This window comes from Panthera leo, chromosome B2, assembly GCF_018350215.1.
Source record: "Panthera leo isolate Ple1 chromosome B2, P.leo_Ple1_pat1.1, whole genome shotgun sequence".
In the NCBI taxonomy this organism is placed as follows: Eukaryota; Metazoa; Chordata; class Mammalia; order Carnivora; family Felidae; genus Panthera; species Panthera leo.
Genome location: NC_056683.1, coordinates 80,667,822 through 80,692,131, shown reverse-complemented (window position 1 = coordinate 80,692,131; position 24,310 = coordinate 80,667,822). Strand labels below are relative to the sequence as shown.

At 36.1% G+C, this 24,310-nt stretch overlaps 1 protein-coding gene across 7 annotated transcripts in view; it reads left to right on the top strand.

The window, feature by feature from the left end:
- The window catches only part of MAP3K7 (mitogen-activated protein kinase kinase kinase 7), a 97,013-nt gene that overhangs the window by 65,715 nt on the left and 6,988 nt on the right, over positions 1-24,310 (top strand). For 2 of the 7 annotated variants that reach the window (XM_042939371.1, XM_042939372.1), the window contains 4 exons: positions 3,079-3,184; positions 8,237-8,298; positions 9,033-9,148; positions 11,514-14,524. In XM_042939371.1, the coding sequence (XP_042795305.1) occupies positions 3,079-3,184; positions 8,237-8,298; positions 9,033-9,148; positions 11,514-11,694 (465 nt within the window). In that variant the 3' untranslated portion in view covers positions 11,695-14,524. Of the gene's footprint in view, positions 1-3,078; positions 3,185-8,236; positions 8,299-9,032; positions 9,149-11,513; positions 14,525-19,078; positions 19,292-24,310 lie in introns of those variants that run through there. The other 5 variants (XR_006202706.1, XR_006202705.1, XR_006202704.1 and 2 more) reach the window with 5 other exon arrangements.

Sequence of the window (24,310 nt, the reverse complement as noted above, 5' to 3'; positions counted from 1 at the left end):
TTTTGGTGATTTATATTTTTTTGGAATTTGTTACACTTGATTTTTTTTTGTTTTATTTTTAATTTACTAACCACCAAATTTTTGTAGTATTCTCATTTTTATTTTGTTATCGGAGGGGGGGACTGGTAACTTTGTTCTTTTTCTAACTTTGTAAGTTAAATGTCTATCTTGTAAATTGTCACTACTTCTGATTTTTTTCATCTAAATATTTAGAATTAAATATTTTTCTCAAGTGCATCTTTAATTGCATCCCACAGGTTTTACTGTGTTCCATGGTAAAAATCACTTACTTTCTCATTTCCACTTTGTTTTCTTTGACCAGTGAGTTATTTAGAAGTATTTTTAAATGTCTAAACAGGGGCACCTGGGTGGTTCAGTCGGTTGAGCGTCCAACTTCGGCTCAGGTCATGATCTCACAGTCTGTGAGTTGGAGCCCTGTATCGGACTCTGTGCTGAGAGCTCGGAGCCTGGAGCCTGCGTCAGATTCTGTGTCTCCCTCTCCCTCTGCCCCTCCCCTGCTCATGCTCTGTCTCTCTCTGTTTCAAAAATAAATAAAAACATTAAAAAAGATTTTTTTAATGTCTAAACATGAGATTTTTAAGGTTAATTTTGAATCAGTACAAAAATACATGGTTTATATAATAATTTTTTTTAACTTTTTTGAGATTTGCTTTATAGTTTAGTACATGATCAGTTTTCATAAATGTTCCATGGTGCTTAAAAAGAATGCATATTCTCCAATTTTTAGTCATATCTTTTTGTTTAGATCAAGCTTGCTTTTTTTGGAGTTCAGGTTTCACTAGTGTTATATATATATATTTTTTGGTCTGCTTTTTTTTTTTATTAAAAATTTTTTTTAACATTTATTTATATTTTTTGAGACAGAGAGAGAGCATGAATGGGGGAGAGTCAGAGAGAGGGAGACACAGAATCTGAAACAGGCTCCAGGCTCTGAACTGTCAGCACAGAGCCCGACACGGGGCTCGAACTCACGGACTGCGAGATCATGACCTGAGCCGAAGTCGGCTGCCCAACCGACTGAGCCACGCAGGCACCCCTGGTCTGCTTTTATAAAATATTTACAGAGGAATATTAAAATATCTCACGATAATGGTGAATATGTCCCTTTCTCCTTGCAGTTTTATTGCTTTATCTATTTGGAAGCGATGTATAGATACAGCATGTAGTATAATAGGTAGAGCACATAAGTTTTGAATTGTTGTTACATAGTGAATTGACTCATTTATCATTTTATCTCCTTCTCTAATCATTTTTTTTTTTTTTTGCCCTAAAACGTATCCTCTCTCATATAATATAGCTGAATAACTTTATTTTGGGTAGGTTTGCCTGATTATCCTTTTTTATCCTTTAACTTCCTGTTTTCTCTATCTCTGTTAGATCTAATTCTTATAACAACGTTTAATCTAGCCTGACACTCTGATTTTTTTAAATATCTTAACTGAAGAGTGTAATCCATTTATATTATCGATAAGTTTGCTCCTCCTTATTTTATGCTTTTTTCTCTTTTTTTCTCCTTTTTTGCCTTCCTTCCTTTGAATTGAACAAATACATTTCTCATTCCATTATTTGTCTTTCTTATTTGGAGTCATATGTATTATGTTTTGTAACTACCTGAGAAACTTTAACACTCATACTGAACCTAAAGTTAACATCTTTATTCTTATTCTCAACAATATAAGCATTTTTAAAGCATTCCTTATTTTGCTTATGCTTTTGTTCAGTTTTTAGTTCCATCTTATTTATTTTTTGCTTGGTAATTTTGTAAATTAGTCATGTTTCCATTGTTTAATATTTTCTGTGTATAGATTCATCCTTGTGTTTACCAACATTCCTGATTGTAACTAGGCCCTTCCATCAGAGAAAAACTTTTCTTACCCCTAAATTTCATGCTTTAGATATTGTTATAATAAGAGTATATGGATGGTAGACTCCCTTTTTGCTTGTCTAAGAACGTTATTTTGACCTCATTCTTTACATTTCTGTTGGCTAACCTATTCTAAGTTGGCAGTTAATCTCTTTTTGCAGCTTAAAGATATTCCACTTTCTTCTGGCTTCTGGCTTCCTTTTTGCTGTTGAGAATCTGACTAGTATTCTTTTGTGGATAATCTTTCTCTGGCTGCCTCCTTCTATCTACTATTTGTCTTTGTTTTCTAGAATTTGACGATGATATGACCCATGTTTAACTCAGTTATTGTAGCTTTTCTGTTATTTTTTCTGCTTGGGATTGGTTGTCATTGGTATTTGTTGTATCTTCTATCAATTATGGAAATGTTTTACGAATTCACAGTATACATTTTCTCCCCTTCACCCAGAGCCACTACCAATGCAGACAAATTTATTTGCTATCTGCTTTTATAGGGTAGATGTTTTTCCTAGTTTACTTTTTCCCCAAGAGTGAAGACTTTCTTGGGTTTTAGCTTTAAGCAAGGCAGTTCTCTGGTCTCACTCCCATCCTACAAAGGCCCAAGACTTTATGCTTATTCCTCTGAGTACAGAAAGTAGGCAAAACAAAAGCTCTAGGTCATTGGTGTTCAACTGAAATTCCCGTCTAATAGCTTAAGCACTTACTAGACTCCTGCTCCTTCTTTATTTCTGGTCTCAGAGCATTTCTCTTACTTTCTTGAAAGCTCAGCAGTTTTGTTTCTTTGTTTGTTTGTTTAAGTTCATTTATTGAGAGAGAGAGCGTGCAAGCAGGGGTGGGGCAGAAAGAGAGAGAGAGAGAGAGAGAGAGAGAGAGAGAGAGAGAATCCCAAGCAGGCTCTGTGCTGGCAGCACAGAGCCTGAACCAGAGCTCAAACTCATGAACTGTGAGATCATGACCTAAGCCAAAACCAAGAGTCACACACTTAACCCACAGAGCCACCTTGGGTGCTCTGAAAGCTTACCAAGTTTTAAGAGGTATCTTTTTAGAGGATATATTTTTTGCAAGAGTGTTTTAGGACCTCTGCTGATAGAAATGGAAGCCTGTCTTTTGCTTTATAATAAAAATTTTCTCTTGCCTTTTTTTATTCCCACATAAACATCACATTTTGTTCCTTCTATTACTTCTTCCTACAGGTAAGCAGTAGGTCATCCAGTCCTAGTGTCAGAATGATCACTACCTCAGGACCAACCTCAGAAAAGCCAAGTCGAAGTCATCCATGGACTCCTGATGATTCCACAGGTGACCAGTGTATTTCCTCATTATAATTACGAAGCTGAATTTATCATATTTGTTTTCATTTCTTTGTGTTATGACTCTGATCTTTATAAAGGCAGGCATTTTTGGGGGTGCCTGGGTGGCTCAGTCGGTTGAGCATCCGACTTCGCCTCAGGTCATGATCTCATGGTTTGTGGGTTCAAGCCCCACGTCAGACTCTGTGCTGACAGCTGAGAGCCTGGAGTCTGCTTTGGATTCTGTGTCTGCCTCTCTCTCTGCCCCTGCTCTTCTCACGCTCTGTCTCTCTCCCTCTCTCTTCAAAATAAATAAACATTAAAAAAAATTTTTTTTAAATAAAGGCAGACATTTTACAATAGGTTAGATTTTTATACTAATAAAATCAAATATTTAGCAATAAACTTAAAGATGACTTTATGAGTACTGAGATTGTCTTGCCCTCTTCATTTCCCCAGATACTTCATTTCCCCAGATACTTCATTTCCCCCCCAGATACTAAACATGTATTTTGAACATGGTTTGATTTGGGGTTTTTACAGACAGGAAGATATTGTATTCTTGAACTTACATCTCTGATTTTCCTATTTTTGATCCATCCTACTAGATGATAGTAGTAAAGTCATTATTTTTTAAAGAACTAAAATCAGAATAATAATCCTCTTCATCTCAGTCTTTTGTTTTAAAGACACAAGATGCCAGTACCTCACTTCAGTGAAAAAAAAATTTCTGACCATTGACCTTTTGAATCGTTTTTAACTTGTAGGGAGACTGGTAGGGAGACTTCATTTCAGATACATAAATTTCTAGTTAGAAATTTAAATTTCTAAATTTAAATAAATAAATGTCTAAATTTTTAACTAGACCTTAAAAAGCCTGTGAAGAGTCACTAAATTCCTTAACATGAATGACTAACTGGTTAAAATATTAGTATTAAAATCTAATGATGGAATAGGTTTATTATGGGCAAGCAGGAAATTATGTGCCATAGTGGAATTAACTTTTCCTTAGCATTAAGAGAATTCCTTAATAAATACTCAGCAGTATGGTTCTATAAAAATTTATTAATTACATGTTATTATGTCAGAGAGGGAAAGATGATCTCTTAGACCTTAGAAAATCAGATCATTTGGGATCTTGTATAAGATCAACTATGTTATTAATAGTGGCAATTAAATCCAAATTGAAAAGTCAGCTTTCTGTCTTTATAAACAAAAACACTACTTACAAATATTTATAGATATTTGGCATGGCTTAGTCAAGTTCATAATTTAATATAAAAAATTAACTGAGTAGCTTTTCTCTGTTTCGTGTAAGATACAACTATGTTTAGCCAAGGGTGTACTCTCTAGTTTTAGCAAGTTTAAATTTAGTGGTGGCAAAAACTCCTTTAAGTCTCACCCCTAGCATTGCCCAACCTAGGACTGTCCAGAACATTAACCAGTACTCAGCAGCACATGTGCAGAATTCATCATTGTGTGCTTCTCCTCAGAGGTACATAGGGAAATGCTCTTGACAGACTTGATCATTAACATTCAGGTACTGTTAGCTCTTTTTGGGTCTTCAGCCCTCTGGTGAGGGAGGTACTCAACTCGGCCTCCTGACTTCAGCCTAGACTGATCTAGACATACCAGTCACCATGTGGCAGATGTGAACTCATTAAAGTAAAATTAAAATCCTCTTACGTCCCTCTCACTTAACTGCTGTGTTTTTTCTGCTTCCCGTGTTCTTCCAACCTTCCAACCCCAGTCTCATTTTTTTCTTTTTGGGACCTAAGATACCACAAAATGCCAATAGTTAGAAATTGTACCTGGGTCCAGAATTCAACTGAAATTTGTCTTTGGCATTTTTAAATAATTTTTACTATAATTTTAAAAGTTGAGAGTGGTTTAAGCCTTATATTTAATGAAGTTCAGCTTTGCACTGTTTCTAAGAAAAGTATCGATGATCAAGCTAATACAGTAAATTACAGGGAAGAGATACTGGCAAATCCTTTTTCTTTGAAGGCCCCTGATTTAGGAAAAAATTACAAATGCATACATACATAGTTAAAAAAAATTAATCAGATGTTTTTACTTTAAAAGAGAAGGGATTTCTATGCATTTTCAGAGAAAAGTAAAAAGCATACATCAGTTTAATAATCACAGCACATAATGAGGGCCTTTGGGTTTCTATTTATAATAGTGGGGATAAAGAAAGACACATACCCAAGAGCAGTTAGTGAGAGAGATGGCTAGACACAGTAGAGGGAGCCACAGAGGGGGAAAACACTCAATGTTTGCAAAGACAGAAGTATAAGACATGGAGCCCACTTCTTGTAATATTATTAGAGTCAGAATACTGGCCCATTAAAAATAAAAATAAACTTAGCATGCTTTATTTAATAAATTTAATAAACTACTATATTTGCAGTGTAAGCTGAGTACTTTAATAGTTAATAACAATCCTTGGCTTTTTTTTTCCATTCCCTGAATACTGTGAAACACTGGTATACTTAATTCTAAAATACATATCAGATACAGGGTATTTATTTAATAAGATACATCAAGTATGAAAGATTTAAAAAAAATTTTTAATGTTTATTTTTGACAGAGAGAGAGAGACAGAGACAGAGCATGAGCGGGGGAGGGGCCGAGAGAGAGGGAGACACAGAATCCGAAGCAGGCTCCAGGCTCTGAGCTGTCAGCACAGAGCCTGACGGGGGGCTCGAACCCACAGACCGCGAGATCATGACCTGAGCCAAAGTCGGATGCTCAACCGACTGAGCCACCCAGGCGCCCTCAAATACCAAAGAATTAAGAAAGAGTAATAGGAATAGAGGTGTTTTTGGTTTTTTTTTTTAATTTTTTTTTTTTTTAACGTTTATTTATTTTTGAGACAGAGAGAGACAGAGCATGAGCAGGGGAGGGGCAGAGAGAGGGAGACACAGAATCGGAAACAGGTTCCAGGCTCCGAGCTGTCAGCACAGAGCCCGACGCGGGGCTCAAACTCACAGACCGCGAGATCGTGACCTGAGCCGAAGTCGGCCGCTCAACCGACTGAGCCACCCAGGCGCCCCTAGAAGTGTTTTTAAAAGAGTTCAAGACACTTAATTTTTCCTATAAAGTCGGGGGGAAATAATTTTTAAAAAAAATTTTTTTTAATGTTTATTCATTTTTGAGAGAGAGAGACAGAGTGCTAGTAGTGGAGGTGCAGAGAAAGAGGGAGACACAGAATCCGGAGCAGGCTCCAGGCTCTGAGCTGTCAGCACAGAGCCCGACGCGGGGCTCAAACCCACGATCCGTGAGATCAAGACCTGAGCTGAAGTTAGGTGCTTAACTGACTAAGCCACCCAGGTGCCCCAGGGGAAATGAATGAAGGAATGAATGAATGAATTTAGAAAGAAAGAGAGAGAGAGAGAGAGGGAGAGAAAGAGCGTGTGAGCAGGGGAGGGTCAAAGAGAGTGAAAGAGAGACTCCAAAACAGACTCTGCACTATCAGCATGGAGCCCAGTGTTGGGCTTGAACTCACGAACTGCAAAATCATGACTTGAGCCAAAACCAAGAGTCTGACACTTAACCAACTGAGCCACCCAGGTGCCCTAGTCAGTTGTAATTTTGTGGAAAATAGTGTTCCATGGGAGCATAGTTTGAAAGTCTTGTTGTGGGTGGGGAAAGAATTGGTGAGGGAAATAACAAATTAAGTGTATTTCTTGTTTAACCATTTCAGGAAACATTTATGATAGTGTATATGATTTTAAGGTAGGTAGGACTCTACTAGGCAATATGCTGTTATTTTTCTTTATTGCACTCCGGTATTTAATAAGCATTACTTTTTCAATCGGAAAAACAAACTTTAGAATTTAAATTGCCTGTCCTTTCTAATGCTCCCATTTTATATCAGTAACAACAACGACTACAGTAATAGTAACCATCACCACCATGTGTTGACTGCATACCATATGCCAGCATTGCATGGTATTTCTTACATGCATTATCTTATTTCATCTGATTTAGCTTGGCTTTTAGAGTTACTTGCAAGCACATTCTCAATGGCTTTAAAAAAGGAAACTAGAATATTCATCAGTCAACAATAAATTATTGAGGTTAGTGAACCATCAAACTGTCCTAGTTTTTTATTGCACTGCATACAGTGCCTTACTGTCAGCCTGACGTTGTCTTTATCTATACCACTCTTTCAAGGAGTCACTTGTCAGGAAAAGGGCTGAACAGTTCACTTGTGTAGCTCATTTACTCTTTCCTAACTGTGGGAAGGCAGCTACTTCTGAAATAAAAAGTCCATATTACTTCACAGTTATCCTGCCTGCTTCCGGAGGCATAAATGTTAATCCCATGTGACTCATGCAAGTTATGACAGTTTACCTCTTATGAAATACAAACAAAAGCCGTCCAAACAATTTGGTAAAATCGACTAGTTGTTTGATTTAATCCATTTAACTGTTTCACACAGGACACTGAACTACAGTTTCCATATACCTAACTGTTCATTATACCTGTGTTTAACATACTCCCATCAAAAACGTCTTTCATTTTCTGCAGTGATTCTCATTAGGGGAGGTGGGTTGAGGGTTCACACTAGAATATATATAAATTGAAGGTAATCCATTGGAAGAGAATGTATCTCTTATTTTCCCCTCTTTCTTCGTTAAAGAGCACGAATGTTCAAGGGGTTGACACAGCCTTACAGCAAACTTAGCATGGTCAAGGAAAGAAAGAGATACGAGCTTTGATTAGGTGGGGTGAGTGAAGACCAAATTTAAAAAAGGTCCCATACCACTGTTTTTGTTTTTAATTGAACAAGCATTTGTAAGCTTTAATATTATGTAATTTATAGCCAACTTAAATTGTATGAGAGTATGATTGCATTCTGATTATCTGGTAATTGGATGTTCTGTGTTTACCTTTAAATTCAGAAATAGACTCTTCATTACCAGTAGCAATAACTTTTATTTTATGTGTTGTTTACTTTAGGAACAAAATGCCAATATCTCATGAAGCTTTCTTGCTTTTTGTTTATAATTATTTATGATAGAAAATAAATAAACACATACTTGAATTCCAGATACCAATGGATCGGATAACTCCATCCCAATGGCTTATCTTACACTGGATCACCAACTACAGGTAAAGGAGTAGTTTCTCAGTGACCGTTTTTACTTTTTCCTTATAGAAAAAGTTTAGAGAATCTATCTAGAAAGCTATATAAGCTAGAGAATCTTTCTAGAATCTACCTAGAAAGTGTTCATATCTTGTCATCGTATATTCATTTATTTATGCTTTTAGTTGGCTTCCCCAAACTTTCTAAATTCAAGTTAAAATAATTCATTCAGTTAAGTTAATCAAGTTTAAAATTGGCAAAATCATGTTCTTAACAATTGTCTTAAAATACTCCCATATCTTTAAGGATGCCAAGAATAGCATTTTTGCTCTTTCAGTGCACTACAACATAAAATTTACTTAAGCTCATTTCTACTTAGTAGATTTTGTAATACACTGTCACGTTCATTGTGACTGAAAATATAAGTAATACACTTCAGTGTCTCCTCATGAGTATGAGAGCCATAAACCCTCTTGGTATAATACGGTTTGGCAACCTGAAATGTAAAACCAGAGGCCAGTGATCACTTTAGTCATGATCCGCTATAACAATGAAAGTGTTAAAACCACAGGTGTGAATTTAAGCTGTGAGTTAACTCTGACAAAAGGACACTGAAATTTTCTAGGCCCTGGGTTAACACTTATTTTTAAAAGATCATTGCTTTAGTGCTATAAAAATATATCACAGTCACTATATTAACTCTCAGCTTGATATTGAGATTTGATTTAATTATGTTTTAACTTTCTTTATTTATTTTCAGCCTCTAGCACCGTGCCCAAACTCCAAAGAATCTATGGCAGTGTTTGAGCAGCATTGTAAAATGGCACAAGAATATATGAAAGTTCAAACAGAAATTGCATTGTTATTACAGAGAAAGTAAGTTGACTGTTATGAATAAAAATAAAACACATTAGTATTTTGGGTCTAAAATATGTTAAGGTGAAATATTGTTTAAAGACATGAAAACTGTATTAATTTTTAGAATTAATCATTAAGCATGCACTTGACTTCCTTGAATAGCTTGGGGGTTGGGGTTGTGAACTCCCACTCATTCAAAAATCTGCATGTAACTTCCGACTCCGCAAAAACATAACTGCTAATGGCCTATTGTTGACCAGAATCCTTACCAATAACATAAGCAGTCAATTAACATATATTTTATATGCTATGAGTATTATGTACTGTATTCTTACAATAAAGTAAGCTAGAGAAAAGAAAATTTTAAGGAAATCAAAAGGAAGGGGAAATACATTTGCAGTACTGTACAAAAATCCACGTATAAGTGGATACATATAGTTCAGACCCATGTTGTTCAACTATATTTGTAACTTGAAGGTTCTACATATGTTCTGCCTTTCGGTTTGTAGCACCTTTTGGCTATTTTTATTGCAAAACTAAACCTTTTTGACTACATACATTAAAACTAAGGAAAATAAACTGGTGCTACATAAACATGTTTTATGTTCTAAGAATTTTAAAATTAAAAGCTGTTTAGATTTATAATTGTAAAGATTTATTGTTTCCTTGGACATAAGTGAAATAATTTGATTTACTAATGTTCACTTGTGCTTTATCTTAGAAACATTTTGTAGATCTGTTCTCTCCAGGTATCTGTTTAGGAGAATAGAATTACTTTATTTTATACCTGTGAGTGTTTTTCTTGGGAGTTTTATACTCACATGTGTCTTTCTAAGAGTTATGGAGGCTGCCTTCCTCGCTTTTTTAAGAACTACAATTCCCATACTCCTTTATTTGAAATTCTTAAAGAAACCCAAAACTTCAGTTTTCTTAAACATGAACCTCATGAAATTTTGTACCTCATGAAATTTTGTACCTCTGAAGCTGAGTTATTGTGGTAACTAAAATGAAGTGCTATAGGAAAAACTCATGGCAACTATATGTATATATGGTAATAGGATTCCCTCTATTAAGTTTAATCTAAATAAGTGAAAATTTCTTGCTTCCTGGAATAATTTCTTTTTGTACTTCCAAAAAAACAAACAAACAAAAAGTAGCTCCATCACAATTTATTGTTACAACAATGTAAATGATTTCAATTCAGTACCTTAAAAGCTATATAGGAAATAAATATTGGAGTCTGCAAATTATGGAGCTAACTATAGAACTGTTAGTACTTTATTTAAAAAAAAAAAAAACTTTCTTATTTCACATGTTTAACCTATACTTTTTTTCATATTTTATTCATTTGAAAGAGGAGTTCTGTGCTGGAAAAAATAAATGGTGGATTGAAGGAATGTGAAAACTATGATGGTTTTAATCAATTTTAAATACTTTATTTTTTTTTAACGTGTATTCAGTTTTGAGAGAGAGAGCAGAAGCAGGGGAGGGGCAGAGAGAGAGAGGGAGAGACAGAATCCAAAGCAGGCTCCAGGCTCTGAGCTGGACAAGAGTTTGACATGGGTCTCAAACCCACGGACCATGAGATCATGACCTGAGCTGAAGTCGGACACTTAACCAGTTGAGCCACCCAGGCACCCCTTGAATACTTTAAAAATGAGAAGTATTACAAGAAAACCATTTGGAGGCTTTTCGTTATTCAGTTATATCCAGTAACTTCACTATAGGAGCTAATATTGAACATCTCCCAAATAAAAGAGGGCTTCAAAAAGTTTATCAGGCTATGAAAGTCTCTAAGGGTCTTTCCTGAAAATGTTCTTAAAAGTGAATAACTCATTTGAAAGTGGTACTTTGTATTGTTCTCACTGTTTTAAAATAAGAAACAGATTTAAGTTGATAGCATCTATTTTAATTGGCTTGCAAATGTTGTATTAGCCCCCACTTGGCACTGTGGTTAAATAAAACTGTGACTTCAAAACATGAATAAAAGTTCATGAGTGTAAAAGTGGAATGTGAATGGTAAAAACATCATGTTATTTTCCTGTGGTCAGAGCCCTTCCCCAGCCTTTTTCTTCCTACACAAAAAGGATACCAGATAAAATTTTCTGAAACTTTAATTATACCATTTTATCTGTATTCACTAATTGTCTAAGTAGAGTTACTTATTAAAATAAAAGGATTATGGTGTTTGTATGGGTAAACCAGAAGAGTGGATGCTAGTCTCCATCCTAGCCCGCAGTTACATTTGCATGGTGTCCCTGAGATGCATAATGACAGAGCCAGAATAAAAGTTCTAATTAGTTGAGCTCATTGGTTATTAGTGTATAAATTTTTTCTATCGTGTATCTTTTACTATATTTTATTATGTGGTATTTGTTTTTAGGCAAGAACTAGTTGCAGAACTGGACCAGGATGAAAAGGACCAGCAAAATACATCTCGTCTGGTACAGGAACATAAAAAGCTTTTAGATGAAAACAAAAGCCTTTCTACTTACTACCAGCAATGTAAAAAACAACTAGAGGTCATCAGAAGCCAGCAGCAAAAACGACAAGGCACTTCATGATTCTCTGGGACCTTCTTTAAAATATGCAAAGAAAGACTTTTTTTTTTAAGGAAAGAAAAGCCCTTCTAATGACAATTCATGAGTGTTAGCTTTTGGGCGTGTTCTGAATGCCAACTGCCTATATTTGCTGCATTTTGTTTCATCGTTTATTTTCTTTTTCTCATGGTGGACATGCAGTTCAACTGTCTCCTTGCATAACATGGGGGCATCTGTGACTTGAATAAGCAGCAGTTCTCAACTTCAAAACAGATGCAGTGAACCATGGCTATATATGCATGCTCATTGTGTGAAGGCTAGCCTAACAAAACGGGGTATCAAACTAGCTGCTATGTGCAAACATCGCCTTTTTTCGAGGTGGAACCTCAAGAATGATTTTGTTCTTGTATCTCATCTCAAAAAACAAATAATTTTTTTTTTCCAAAAGATGGTATATACCAAGTTAAAGACAGGGTATTATAAAATCTAAAATAATCAGTGGTACATTATAGAAATGCAGAACCTTTAGAGATAGTTCCAAAGTGAGGGCTCTGATGCCAGCATCCTTCAATCAGTACTGAACTTAGTTCCATCCATAAAATATTTAAAGGTAAGTGGCGGCTGCTGTATTTAATAAAAGCATATTTCATTGGACTGAAATTATGATACATTGAACAAAATGGAACCCTTTTTTTAAGATATAAAGATTTTTAATTCTGTGATTGTGTGTATGTGTGTTGAGACTGTAAAGACTTTATGACTCTAATATTAATATCTCCTAAATGAAATTAAAAGGTAAATGAACACGATCCAGCTTAAATGATCATTCCTTCCTGCAATGATTATTGGATTGTTGTAGTGTATATTTGAAAAACTGAAGAGAAATGATGGAAAATGGAAATAATTGCTCCAACTAAAAGGCTTGGGCTTAGATTTCTTTTATGATACCAAAAGAGTAAAAAATAAAAAAAAAAAACCTGGCAAATCAGGAGAAGTTAGTAAGGAAGTTAAAGAAGTAAATATAAATTCATCAAGTATACTCTTTATCAACATTGGAATAATTAATTTTCCTTACAAGCCCATCCTAGAATGCCTGCTGCCTTTCAACACTTTTAAGGGAATTTCAACACTTATAAAGAGAAAATTTATATTGTTAACAATAACTTTGCTACCGTAAACTTTGAAAATAAAAGTAATAAAAAAACTTCATTGAAATAATAGACTATATAAGCTCTATTTTTTCAGTTGGTATTAAAATAAATCACATTTTGATACCAGTACAAGGTGTCTTTTAAATAAGGATGTCATCAACCTCATTTTTATAGCATTAATGTTTTATGAAGAGAAAATTAAAAATGAAAGCATAATTTCTGTGATTATTAGAATTATATCATGATTGTATTGTAGTTCTGCTCTGTTTCAGATAAGCAAGTTGATCTAAGAAGTTATCAAAACTATTCTTAAAAAATGCTAAAGCAGGTAACTTTTTCTTCTGTTATTTTTTTCCTCCTTCCACTGAGTTTTATAATGTATTCCTGTGTATACAAGCAATAAAGGTAAAGGACAGTTTGTACTAAACTGTGTCATTTTTAGCTTCCTCAAAATCTATTATTAGAAAGTTTCCAGTAAATAAATGTCTACCATTGCTTGATGTAAATGAAAGAAAGGTTATCATTCCCAAATAATTTGATTACCTAGCTGAAAGTGATACTGGTCTCAACACATTAATAGTAAAATAAAATTGGCACAGAAAATACCTGTAGACTAAGGAAAAGTATAACTCCTAGCATTGCTGCTTGTTACATACATGTGTCACTTCACCAAGAGGGACCTAGTCAGTGTTTAGAGACTTTTCTGATTATCTCAGAGCACAAGACATTCAAGTGTGGATGCTAATGCTTGACTTCAGATTTTATTTTAGTCATTAATGTGTTTTTACTATATATCATATATACTTAAAGGGAAAATTTATTATTGTTACATGTAATCACTTCATAAAAGTCTCAAGTAGGAAAACGAAAGAAAATAGTAGTGTTACGTCATGGTACCAAGTACAAAAACAGGCTCTTGAACACTTGCTTGTTTGTTTACAGTAAGTTCCTGGGGGTTCTCAAACAGTAATTGTCCTAGACACTGAGTGCAGCTCAGCCTACATGGTTTGTAAGTAGTTGTGTTGCAAAGCTCATACTTTTTAAGTCCTGATTATCCCTGATGGGATAAAAGTGCAGCAGGGATCATTAAAATCCACAGCTAGTTTTATCAGCATCCTCACCCATTAAACCTCCAAACAGAGACTAATAAGGAGCCAAAATTTTTATTGATTCTGGTTTTACCTTTCACTCTAACCCTCATTTTTGGGTGGAAATAGCAAAAAGACAAGCAAGTGGCTCAAAGGCCCCCCTCTAAGAAATTCAGAATCTCGAACAATACCTAATTATATTTTATTCTCCAGGGAAAGAAAACAAAGTCTAGAGAGAAATACTCAGCAGTAAAAGTAACTTTTCTGAGTCAAATGAAAATCAGTTAAGACTTGACTTTATAGCAACACCACATAGTAAAGAGATTTGTTTAAAAGTTGTTTACAAATGTTTGACTCTTTTTGCTAAAGCATTTTGGAGTATTTATTGTCTTTTTTTTCCTCCAAGCTTCTTTTATGTTCCTAGTTTCCGCTCCTGCCTGTAGCCAGAGATCATAGGTTTTGCCTGTGAAACTTTTTTCTTTCTGTTAAGTGTATGGTTTTCAGCAGTCAACTCCTCTTCAAATGGTAGGAAGTCCCACTTGTATCATTCAAAACATTTTATGTAAAACCATGTAATGCAGAAATCCTTGTGCATACTGTATAATTGAAGGAAGCTTTTTAGATTATTTTTGTTTGTAATAAAATTCAGATTGTTATTCTAAACTTGTTTACAAAAATGGTTAATGATTTATATCAGCAAATAAGCTGTGAGGTGTTCTGCTCTGCAATATGTTTACCTCACACAAAGTCAAATAAAAACTGAGTAGTGAGTATTCTTACAGTACTCAACACTGTTGTAACATAATCATGATTTTTGAGAAGCTAGATGATTGGCCATTTAACATAATCTATCTAACCATTCAAAGTTTTTGTTAAATGAGTGCTCTTCACAATTTCATTAAATCATGATTTATATGAGGTACAACATGGTATATACATCACTGAGTGATTCTTCTCATTAGGAAACTGGTTTCCTGTAGTATATCTAAGTTACATTAAGCATTTCATTCCATTATCTACCTACTAACCCCCCAACCAGCACCTGTGTGCACATATACACATTCTTATAAACTCGATCTTCATTTTAGTAAATCAGCTCATTGATTCACTTATTTCTTTAACAGATATTTATTGAGCATGTATTATAAGTGAAGCCCATATGGCTAATGCCAAGTTACATGTTCTCTTTAGTCACATGGTAGTTAGATTGTACTCCCATTTCACAGATGGAAAAATGGGCTCCTAAATGTTAAGACTTGGGCCTGAGTCTACTTTTCCCCCATCAGCTGTTTTAGGCAGAATCTCATGCAAGGGGACTCTGTAGCCACTATAAGCCCACGATGTGAAGAAGAGCATGGGAAAATGTGTAAACTGAGTAGCAGATGGTCAGTGGGGGAAGGGGGGGATTTGAGGTAACTTGCAGGCACAGAGGCTTTGTGACCACTCTATAGATCACAACAAAACCAACACTTTATTTTTTTTTAAGTTTATTGATTTATTTTGAGAGACAGAACACAAGCAGGGGAGAGGCAGAGAGAGAGAGGGAAGGAGAATCCCAAGCAGGCTCTATCTGTCAGTGCAGAGCCCAACACAGGGCTCCATCCCACAAACCATGAGATCATAACCTGAGCCGAAACCAACAGTCAGATGCTTAACAGACCGAGCCACCCAGGTCCTCTAGCCAACACTTTTAAACCCAAGTCTGTGCTCTATACCACTTTGCCATAATTTAAAACTTGCTGAGTGCTTCAGTTTCCACATTATTTATTCAATGTGGTGGGGTGTCGTCACTCTTTCACTCCCCTCAGCTGAAAGACCTACTAAAAATGGAAATACGAACAATGATATTGTGAGGCTTGGTCTAGAAAGATTTGTTCTCTGCTCTTAGGAAAGGCTTAATTCAGGCTTTTCCATTTTTAGTTTGTTTTGTATTTTTGTTTTTACCTCTTTGTTCTTTGTCTTTTAATTGGGATGTAATATTTACACACTAAACTGCATCCACTTAAATGAGTGCAGTTTACTGAGTTTTGACATGTGTATACACTTGGGAGTCCATCCAACAAGCAAGATACTGAACATTTCTGTCCCGCCTCACCAGGGTCTCCCATGTCCCTTTGTAGTCCTTGCCTCCCTCCACTCTAGGCCCTAAGCCCCAGACCCTGATGTGCTTTCTAACAGTATAAATTCGTTTGCATTTTCTAGTTACATTAATGAAATCATTCAATATGTATTCTTTTTAAGCTTTTTTTCCTCCTCTTGAGCAGTTGTTTTAATTCCTTTGACAGGAAATTTTAATTAAACCACTTTTAGTGATACTTGAAAACCTTTCAGTATCAGTCTTCAAGAGAAAACATAGGTTTTAAGAGGCTATAGATGTGTCCATTGTGGCCAGCTTGATTGTGCATTGTTGTCAGGTTCTGAAACATTTAAGATTGCTTTATTTTTGTTTTTAGGGAACCTTAACACTTTGCTTACAAAATCCCTTGCATTGTTTGGTAAAGTAAGCCCGTTTATCTCTGTATTTGGGTGTTAGAAATGCAACATGGACATGGACAGTAGCACATTAGTAGGTTCATGGTAGTTTTCAGGAAATAGTCATTGGCCAGTGTCACTTTTAAAAAAATCCTGCTTTTCATTTTTATTTAGATTGCAGCTGCTTTTTTGCTCGTTCAAAAACTTGGGAGACAGTATTCTAACTGAACAAAACAGTCTTTGGTAAAAAGTATTTGATAGGGATCTCTCATACTGATGCTCTCTGTGGTCCTGTGTACTATTGCGGTGCCCGTGGGAATAACTAAGATGACATTGGTAGATCATGTACTGCTTACTGCCGGGACCTGTGTTCCTTTTCCACCAGTAATGAGTAACTGCTCTCAGAGCTTCTCATCCCTGCCATGAGGTCCCACCAAAACTGAGTTTGTTGAAATGACCTGCCCTTGATGTCAGTTTTTTCAGTGAAATCATTTCCAAGTAATGAAATGCACTTTTTATCCTGTAATTTAATGGTCAGTGATATCTTATAGATGCCACATAACATCACGATAATTGCTTTGAGTACACCAGAAATCTTCTGAAAAGCAAAAGTCATCTGCAAAATGCAGTTGCTTCTCAGACTTATTGTCTGTTTCTCTTTGTGGAATCTCTTCTTTAGTTATTAAAGGAACGACTACATTAATCATTGATAACTTTACCAAATTCAAATTAGAGAATGAAGAAACCTAAAAACAAGTGTAACTTTTTTGTGGTTGAAGAAAAAATGCTGATATTCCCTCATACACCTTTTTGACTTTTAATCCATTTCCTGCAAAGATACTTACCTAAATATCCATATGTCATGAGCATATTACTTGCAAAAATCAGTACCATTTGTTTCTTTTGCATATACCATGAGAACCTTTTAACAGATATCATTTAAGGATTGGAAACATGTCTTTATTCTGTAAGCCACATATACAATTTATAATTTATATGCTCACAAACAATCTGTTTCTGTACAGTAGGGCTAATATATACTAGTACATGGTTGGACAATAGTCTTAACTTCAAAATTCATACTAAAACTCATGTCTGACCACATTAATTCTGTCCTCCCATTCATGATTCCACATTTTATGTATAGGACTTGAGGAAGTGGTACCAAGTTCCTAGACCTAAGCTGAATATTTCTTCCCTTTTCACTTTTTTTTTTTTCAGCAATACCAGAAAATTCCCCAGTCTTGGTGCTGCTGCATGTAGCCTATGATTCATAATGACATAAATTTGGATGCTGCGCAAAATAATGGCTTCTATGATAGTTTTGCTCATCTGCATCCTGGCCAAAGAGGAGAGGGAAAGGGCAAGAGCACCAAAGGTTCAGGTCACTTATGGTCACATCCATTTGCCAGCATTTAATCACACACCTTAACCCTACCCTCTTTGAGGCCTGAAATGTCTGTATGAATGGGCAGCTGTGTGCCTAACTGGAAGGGGGGAATTCAGTTACAAACGAAGGATCAAAAAGATTTAGAGGACAATGAGTAGCCTTCTTCACACTCTTGGAAAGGAAAATAGACCACTGCCTCCCCCATTTTCTCTGCCCCTGTTCTCCACAATAAAAATGGAAATAGGAAAAGCTGGCCCCTCACAAGAATGGACATTAATGTCAAAATCCAATCAATATGGTGTATAATACTTAAAGATTTCCCTATATTTACAGTTGATGCAGCTTAGAAAAATAAAACTTCAGAGGCGCCTGGGGGGCTTAGTCGGTTAAGCACCAACTTCAGCTCAGGTCATGATCTCGCAGTTTGTGTGTTCAACCCCTGTGTCAGGCTCTGTGCTGACAGCTTGGATCCTGGACCCTGTTTCGGATTCTTTCTCTCTCTCTCTCTCTCTCTCTCTCTCTCCCTCCCTCCCTCCCTCCCTCCCCCTCCCCTGCTCGCTCTCTGTCTCTCTCAAAAATAAAAATTTAAAAAATAGTATGTTTAAAGAAAAAACTTCAAAATGTGAAGTTAGAGCACTTTAGTTAGAACACTGGTTGGAAATCAGACTTGAAGTAATTTAGATATTCAGTAATGACAATCCACCTTAGAAAAGAAACTTTATATCTCGAATGAAAGAAGTAATAGAAACTTTGGTAGAACAAATTATGAGAAAACAAAATTAGCCATATTATGAGGAAAAAAATTTTAAACTTGGAGGTATCATAAAGAAAGTAACTAACACTTACTAAGTGTATACTATGTTTTAGGCATTTTGTAAATGTTACTCTTGCTTTAGAAATAAAGTGATGAACAGAGATGTTTAAAACTTGCCCAGCTAGTAAATGATGGGCTGCAGTTCAAACCCAGGTCTTCTTAGCTTCAAGGCTCACAAAAATCTCATTTTAATAGTTTAGAACTTGGAATACATTTTCTTATAGACCTAATAAAGGGGAGGAAAACTAGGTTCCTAAGCATATTTATAAAAGTCTGGTCTTTAATGGAAATGAAATCATAATGCCATTGAATGGAACAATTCCAACAAAGACTGTGAGAGAAAATACTAAAGTGACATGGTGGTTGTCTTCAGGTATTGACATTGTGGTAATTTTTTTCCTTTTAAGAGTTCTTTAGCTTTTTATTGTTTTCTGCATAGTAAAAATTAAAACCAGGAGGACAAAGCCTTACACAAACCATGTTTCTTTGGCAGGAACTCAGGGCCCTTTGCCATGGGCACAACCATTGGAGCCCTTGCATGAATCCTACAGGGGCAGGAACTTCCCTTCCCACTACTGGCCCCAACCTGGATCCCTGCAGGTAGGGGTGGACCCAAAGGGAGTGCTTCCAAAGGTTGTCCCATGGATTTGGTGAAGATGAAGCATAGTCTCAACAAGAGGAGTAAAAAAATAAATAAATCAGAACTTTAATGGCTTTAAGTTTATTATTATTATTATTATTATTATTATTATTATTATTATATCAATGCACATTCTAGGGGCGCCAACCTTCGAAATTCTGCTTCACAATGACAGGTTATTATTCAGGGATATAAACTTTTATCCAGTTCCTGAAGTGATTCTGTTACACCGACAGATTTGAGAATTACGTATACCATAGAGTGGATAGAAAGGGTATTGCCATTGTCAACTTTCTAGATTCTAACCCATCTAGTGTTGTGAAAGCTGAGAGGCGGAGTGTGACATTGTGATTTATAATAAATTCTATATTTGGTCTTCTTCCCTGTTCCTGGTACACAGCACCTAAAACCTTTGAAATTCCTTAAGTGGTGAGAACGATAAAGATGTCTTGTTATGGTAATGAGGCAATTTTTGGGAAAGCCCCTAGATGAGCATGGGAGCTAGTTGCCCCAGAAGCCAACTACCCAGTTAGAAGGTGAGAAAACTTAGCCCCACCCAACCCCCACCTTCAGGGAGGGGAAAAAGGGCTGGAGGTACAGAATTCAGTCACCAAAGGCCGATGATTTAATTGGTCATGCCTGTGTAATGGAGCGCCCCATAAAAACTCCAAAAGAACAGCGTTCATAGAGTTCCTGAGTTGGTAAACATGTGAAGATGGGGTGGGAGTGGGGAGAGTGATGCACACAGAAAGCATGGAAACTCTACACCATTTCCAAATACCTCTCCCTGTGCATCTCTTCTATGTGGCTGTTCTTGGATTGTCTTTTATAACAAACTGGTGACCTAATAAGTAAACTGTTTCTCCCAAGTTCTGTGAGCTGCCCTGGCGTACTAATCAAATCCAGGGAACAGATGTTGGAACCTCTGATCTATATAGCCAGTCAGAAGCACAGGTGACAACCTGGACTTGCAATTTGTGCCTGAAATGGAGGGGGGCGGGGGGCAGTCTTCTAGGACCGAACCCTTAACCTGTGGAGTCTTATACTGTCTCTTGAGTAGATCACATCACAATTGAGTTGAATTGTAGGATATCTGGCTGGTGTCAAATTGTTTGGCATGAGGGGAAACGCCCACACATTGGACTCACAATCATGAATGAATCTGTGAAAGATAAAATGTGCCATATCCCTGAGATACACAAAAAGTAGCTGCATGGAGATAAGGAAAAGATTAGGAAAGATGTAGAGACAGAGCTTCAAAAACTATAGAAGGTCAACTCAGAATGTCTTTAGGTAAATTGAGCCTGGGGGAGAAAACTGCCTTTTCTATATAAGGAGGGATATCTGAACATCAGAAATTCAAGAAGTTTTGAATATATGAACTTTGTCTTTTCCGCCACTCCATTCTCTATAGAGGAAGCATAAAAGTAAAGGTGAAATCAGAAATCATTTTAGAGGTATACTGTTACACAATTATGTTTATCACAGCATCGAGTTTTTAAAAAGCAACCTAAGGGGCCCCTGGGTGGCTCAGTCAGTTAAGCGTCTGACTTTGGCTCAGGTCACTGATCTCACAGTTCGTGGGTTCGAGCCCCACATTGGGCTCTGTGCTGACCGTTCAGAGCCTGGAGCCTGCTTCGGATTCTGTGTCTCCTGCTGCCTCTGCCCCTCCCCTGCTCATGCTCTCTGTCTCTCTCTCAAAAATAAACATTAAAAAAAATATTTTTAATTTTTAAAAGGCAACCTAAGTAGCTGTTAATCAGTGTTAAGTAAACTGTAGTAGATCTATACCATGTAATACTATATGTCTGTTTAAAAGTATTGTGAAACTGAATAAAGGAGACCTCATTTAAAATGGAATTGGGAGGGGTGCCTGGCTGGCTGAGTCAGTGGAGCATGTGACTTTTGATCTCGGGTTGTGAGTTCAAGACCCACATAGGGTGTAGATATCACTTAAAATCTTTAAAAGTTGGGAAGCCAGAAGAGGGTGTTCTTATTCCCTACCACTCACCATCAATTGCACACCCCAACAGGGAGAGACATACCTTGCATTCCCTGCAATAGGAAGAGGCCTACTTGACTACTCCAGCAGGAGGAAGAATGAATTTCTCCATGCCAGCAACTACCCCAGCCAATAAGAAAATACCACAACTCAGCCAATGAGAAACGCTCACGACCCTGAACTCTCACTTTCCTCCAATAGACTTTGGTTCAAAACAACCCCTCCCAACTTCCTTCTTTTCTCTATGAAGTATCATTATTTTCCTTTAATCTGACTTATTTATGGTTTGCCATCACTTACATGACCCAAATTGCAATTCCTCTACTATTCCCAAATCCTTTTGCTGGCAAAATAACTGTGTTAAGGTTGACAGTATAATATAGTTCTACAATTGGTATATAAAGCTGTCCAAATTGAGTGCTTCAAAATATTAAAAGATTGGCACATGAAGAAATAGTACTGATAGCAAAAAGGTAACATTTTAAAAAATCCAGTGTAATTCATTATATGTATTAAAGGAACTGTACAATTCTTCCAATAGATGCCTAAAGGATATTTGATAATATTTACAAATAAGAGAAGGATTAAAATGGAATTTCCCAAACTTGATAAAGATCACTCCTCCAAACCAACAGCATATTAAATAGTTAAATTACTGTCATTTTAATGAATCTGAAACATTATAATCTGAAACAAAGCAAAGATGCCCTGTCATTATTCAACATTTTTTTTAAGTTTTAGCTCATGAAAAGACCCCAAAATAGAATAATTAGTATAATAACTAGAAAATAAGAAGATTATCTTTATTTGCAGAATGTAAAACTATATAGAAAACCCACAAAACTAATTTGATTGATTGTATCTGATATGTATCAAAATTAGTTTTTCTATAATAACAACCAGAAGTAGAAATGAGATTTTCCTTTGCCCTACTGACAATGTCAATAATACCACAAAATACCAAAGAAAACGTTTAAAGGAAATAGGGCCGATGAACACTATAGCCTTAATATAAAACAAGACATTAACATTTTCCTAAATGAGAAAACAATATCATAAGGGCACCTGGGTGGCTCAGTCAGTTGAGCATTGGACTCTTGATTTCAACTCAGGTCATGATCCCAGAATGTGGGATCAAGCCTCAAGTCAGGCTCTGTGCTGAGCATGGAGGCTGCTTGAGATTCTTCAGCCCTAAGTGCACTCTCTCTCTAAAATAAAAAAATAAATTAAATTCTTACATAGCTGTATGTACTTACAGATTATTTGTTTAATGTAGTTTTAGTCAAAAATCCAGTGGAGTTGAGAGTATGTTTGGTTTGAACTGGACAAAGTGATTTTAAAGTTCTTAGGAAATAAGTGCTCAATAGTTAAGATATAATCTTTATACAGATTGAACATACTTAAGTGTACAATTTGATAAGTTTTGCAAGATGAATGCATCTGTGAAATCACCATAGGGTACTGAGAGTCTCCCCAATTCCAGAAATTTCCTTGTACCCCTAGATAATCTATCCTTCCTCTACCCCCTTTCCCAGACAACCATTAATCAGCTTGCTCTAACTAATTATTTGGCATTTTCTAGAATTTAATCCTATAGAATATAGTCTATTTTGGCTGGCTTTTCACTCAGCATAATGATTTTGATATTCACCTAAGTTGCTGCGTATATGAATGGTTTGTCCCTTTATTATTTTCAGCTGGGTCCCATTGTACAGATGCAGCAAATTTTGTTGATGCACTCAACTACTGATGGATAATTTTCGGTTTCCACTTTTTGGCTCTTAAAGCATCTATGAACATTTGTGTACAAGTCTTCACGTAGATTTCTTTGGAGTAAATACTTAGAAATGTAACAGCTGAGTTTTATGGTAGGTATATGTTTTAACGTGTTAAGAAACTGCAGACCTCCAAAGTAGCTGTACAATTCCATGTTTCCACCAGCAGTAGTAGAGCAGTATTAGAGTTTCAGTTGCTCCACATCCTTGTCAACATTTGGTATGATCAGTCTTTTTTAATTTTAGCCATTCGAATAAGTGTCTAGTGGTATCCTACTGCAGTTTTTTTTTTTTAATCTTTATTCACTTTTGAGAGAGGGAGAGACAGAGCATGAGTGGGGGAGGGGCCGAGAGAGAGGGAGAGACAGAATCCCAAGCAGGCTCCAGGCTCTGAGCTGTCAGCAAAGAGCCCGACGTGGGGCACAAACCCACGAACCGGGAGGTCATGACCTGGGCCGAAGTCGGACGTTCAACCGACTGAGCTACCCAGGTGCCCCTCCTACTGCAGTTTTAATTTGAATATTTCCCTGATGACTAATCTTGGCATGTGCCTGTTGGGCTTTCCTATGGTTTATTTTGCATAATGCCTGTTAAAATCCTTTGTCAGTTTTTTAATTGAGTTGTTCTCTTCTTAATATTGAGTTGTAAGACTTTTATGTACTCTTGTTACAGTTTTTTGTCTGATATTGGTGCAGTGAATATTTTCTCCCAGTCCATGGTTTGCCTTTTTCATTTTCTTAGTATTTGTCAAAGAGAAAAAGCTTTTAGTTTTTATTATGTAATAGTGTTATATATTAGTTTCAGGTGTACAATATAAACGATAATTCTGTACATTTCTCAGTGCTCATCAAGATAAGTGTACCCCTAATCCCTTTTATGTATTCCACTCATCCTCTCACCCATCTCTCCTCTGGCAACCACCAGTTTATCCTCTGTACTTAAAGAGACTGTTTATTTGTCTCTTTTTGTTGTTGTTGTTAATTTGTTTTGTTTCTTAAATTCCACATATGAGTAAAATCATACATTATTTGTCTTTCTGTGACTTATTTCACTTAGCATTATATACTCTAGGTCCATCCATGTTGTTGCAAATGGCAAGCCTTCATTCTTTTTTATGGCTAGGTAATAATTCTGTGTGTATGTGTGTGTGTGCACATGTGTGTGTGTGTGTGTGTGTGTGTGCATGTGTGTGTGTGTGTCTATGTATATGTATACATGTGTATTTATACACATACATACACCAAATCTTCTTTATCCATTCACCTATCATTGCACACATAGGTTGCTCCCATATCTTGGCTATTATAA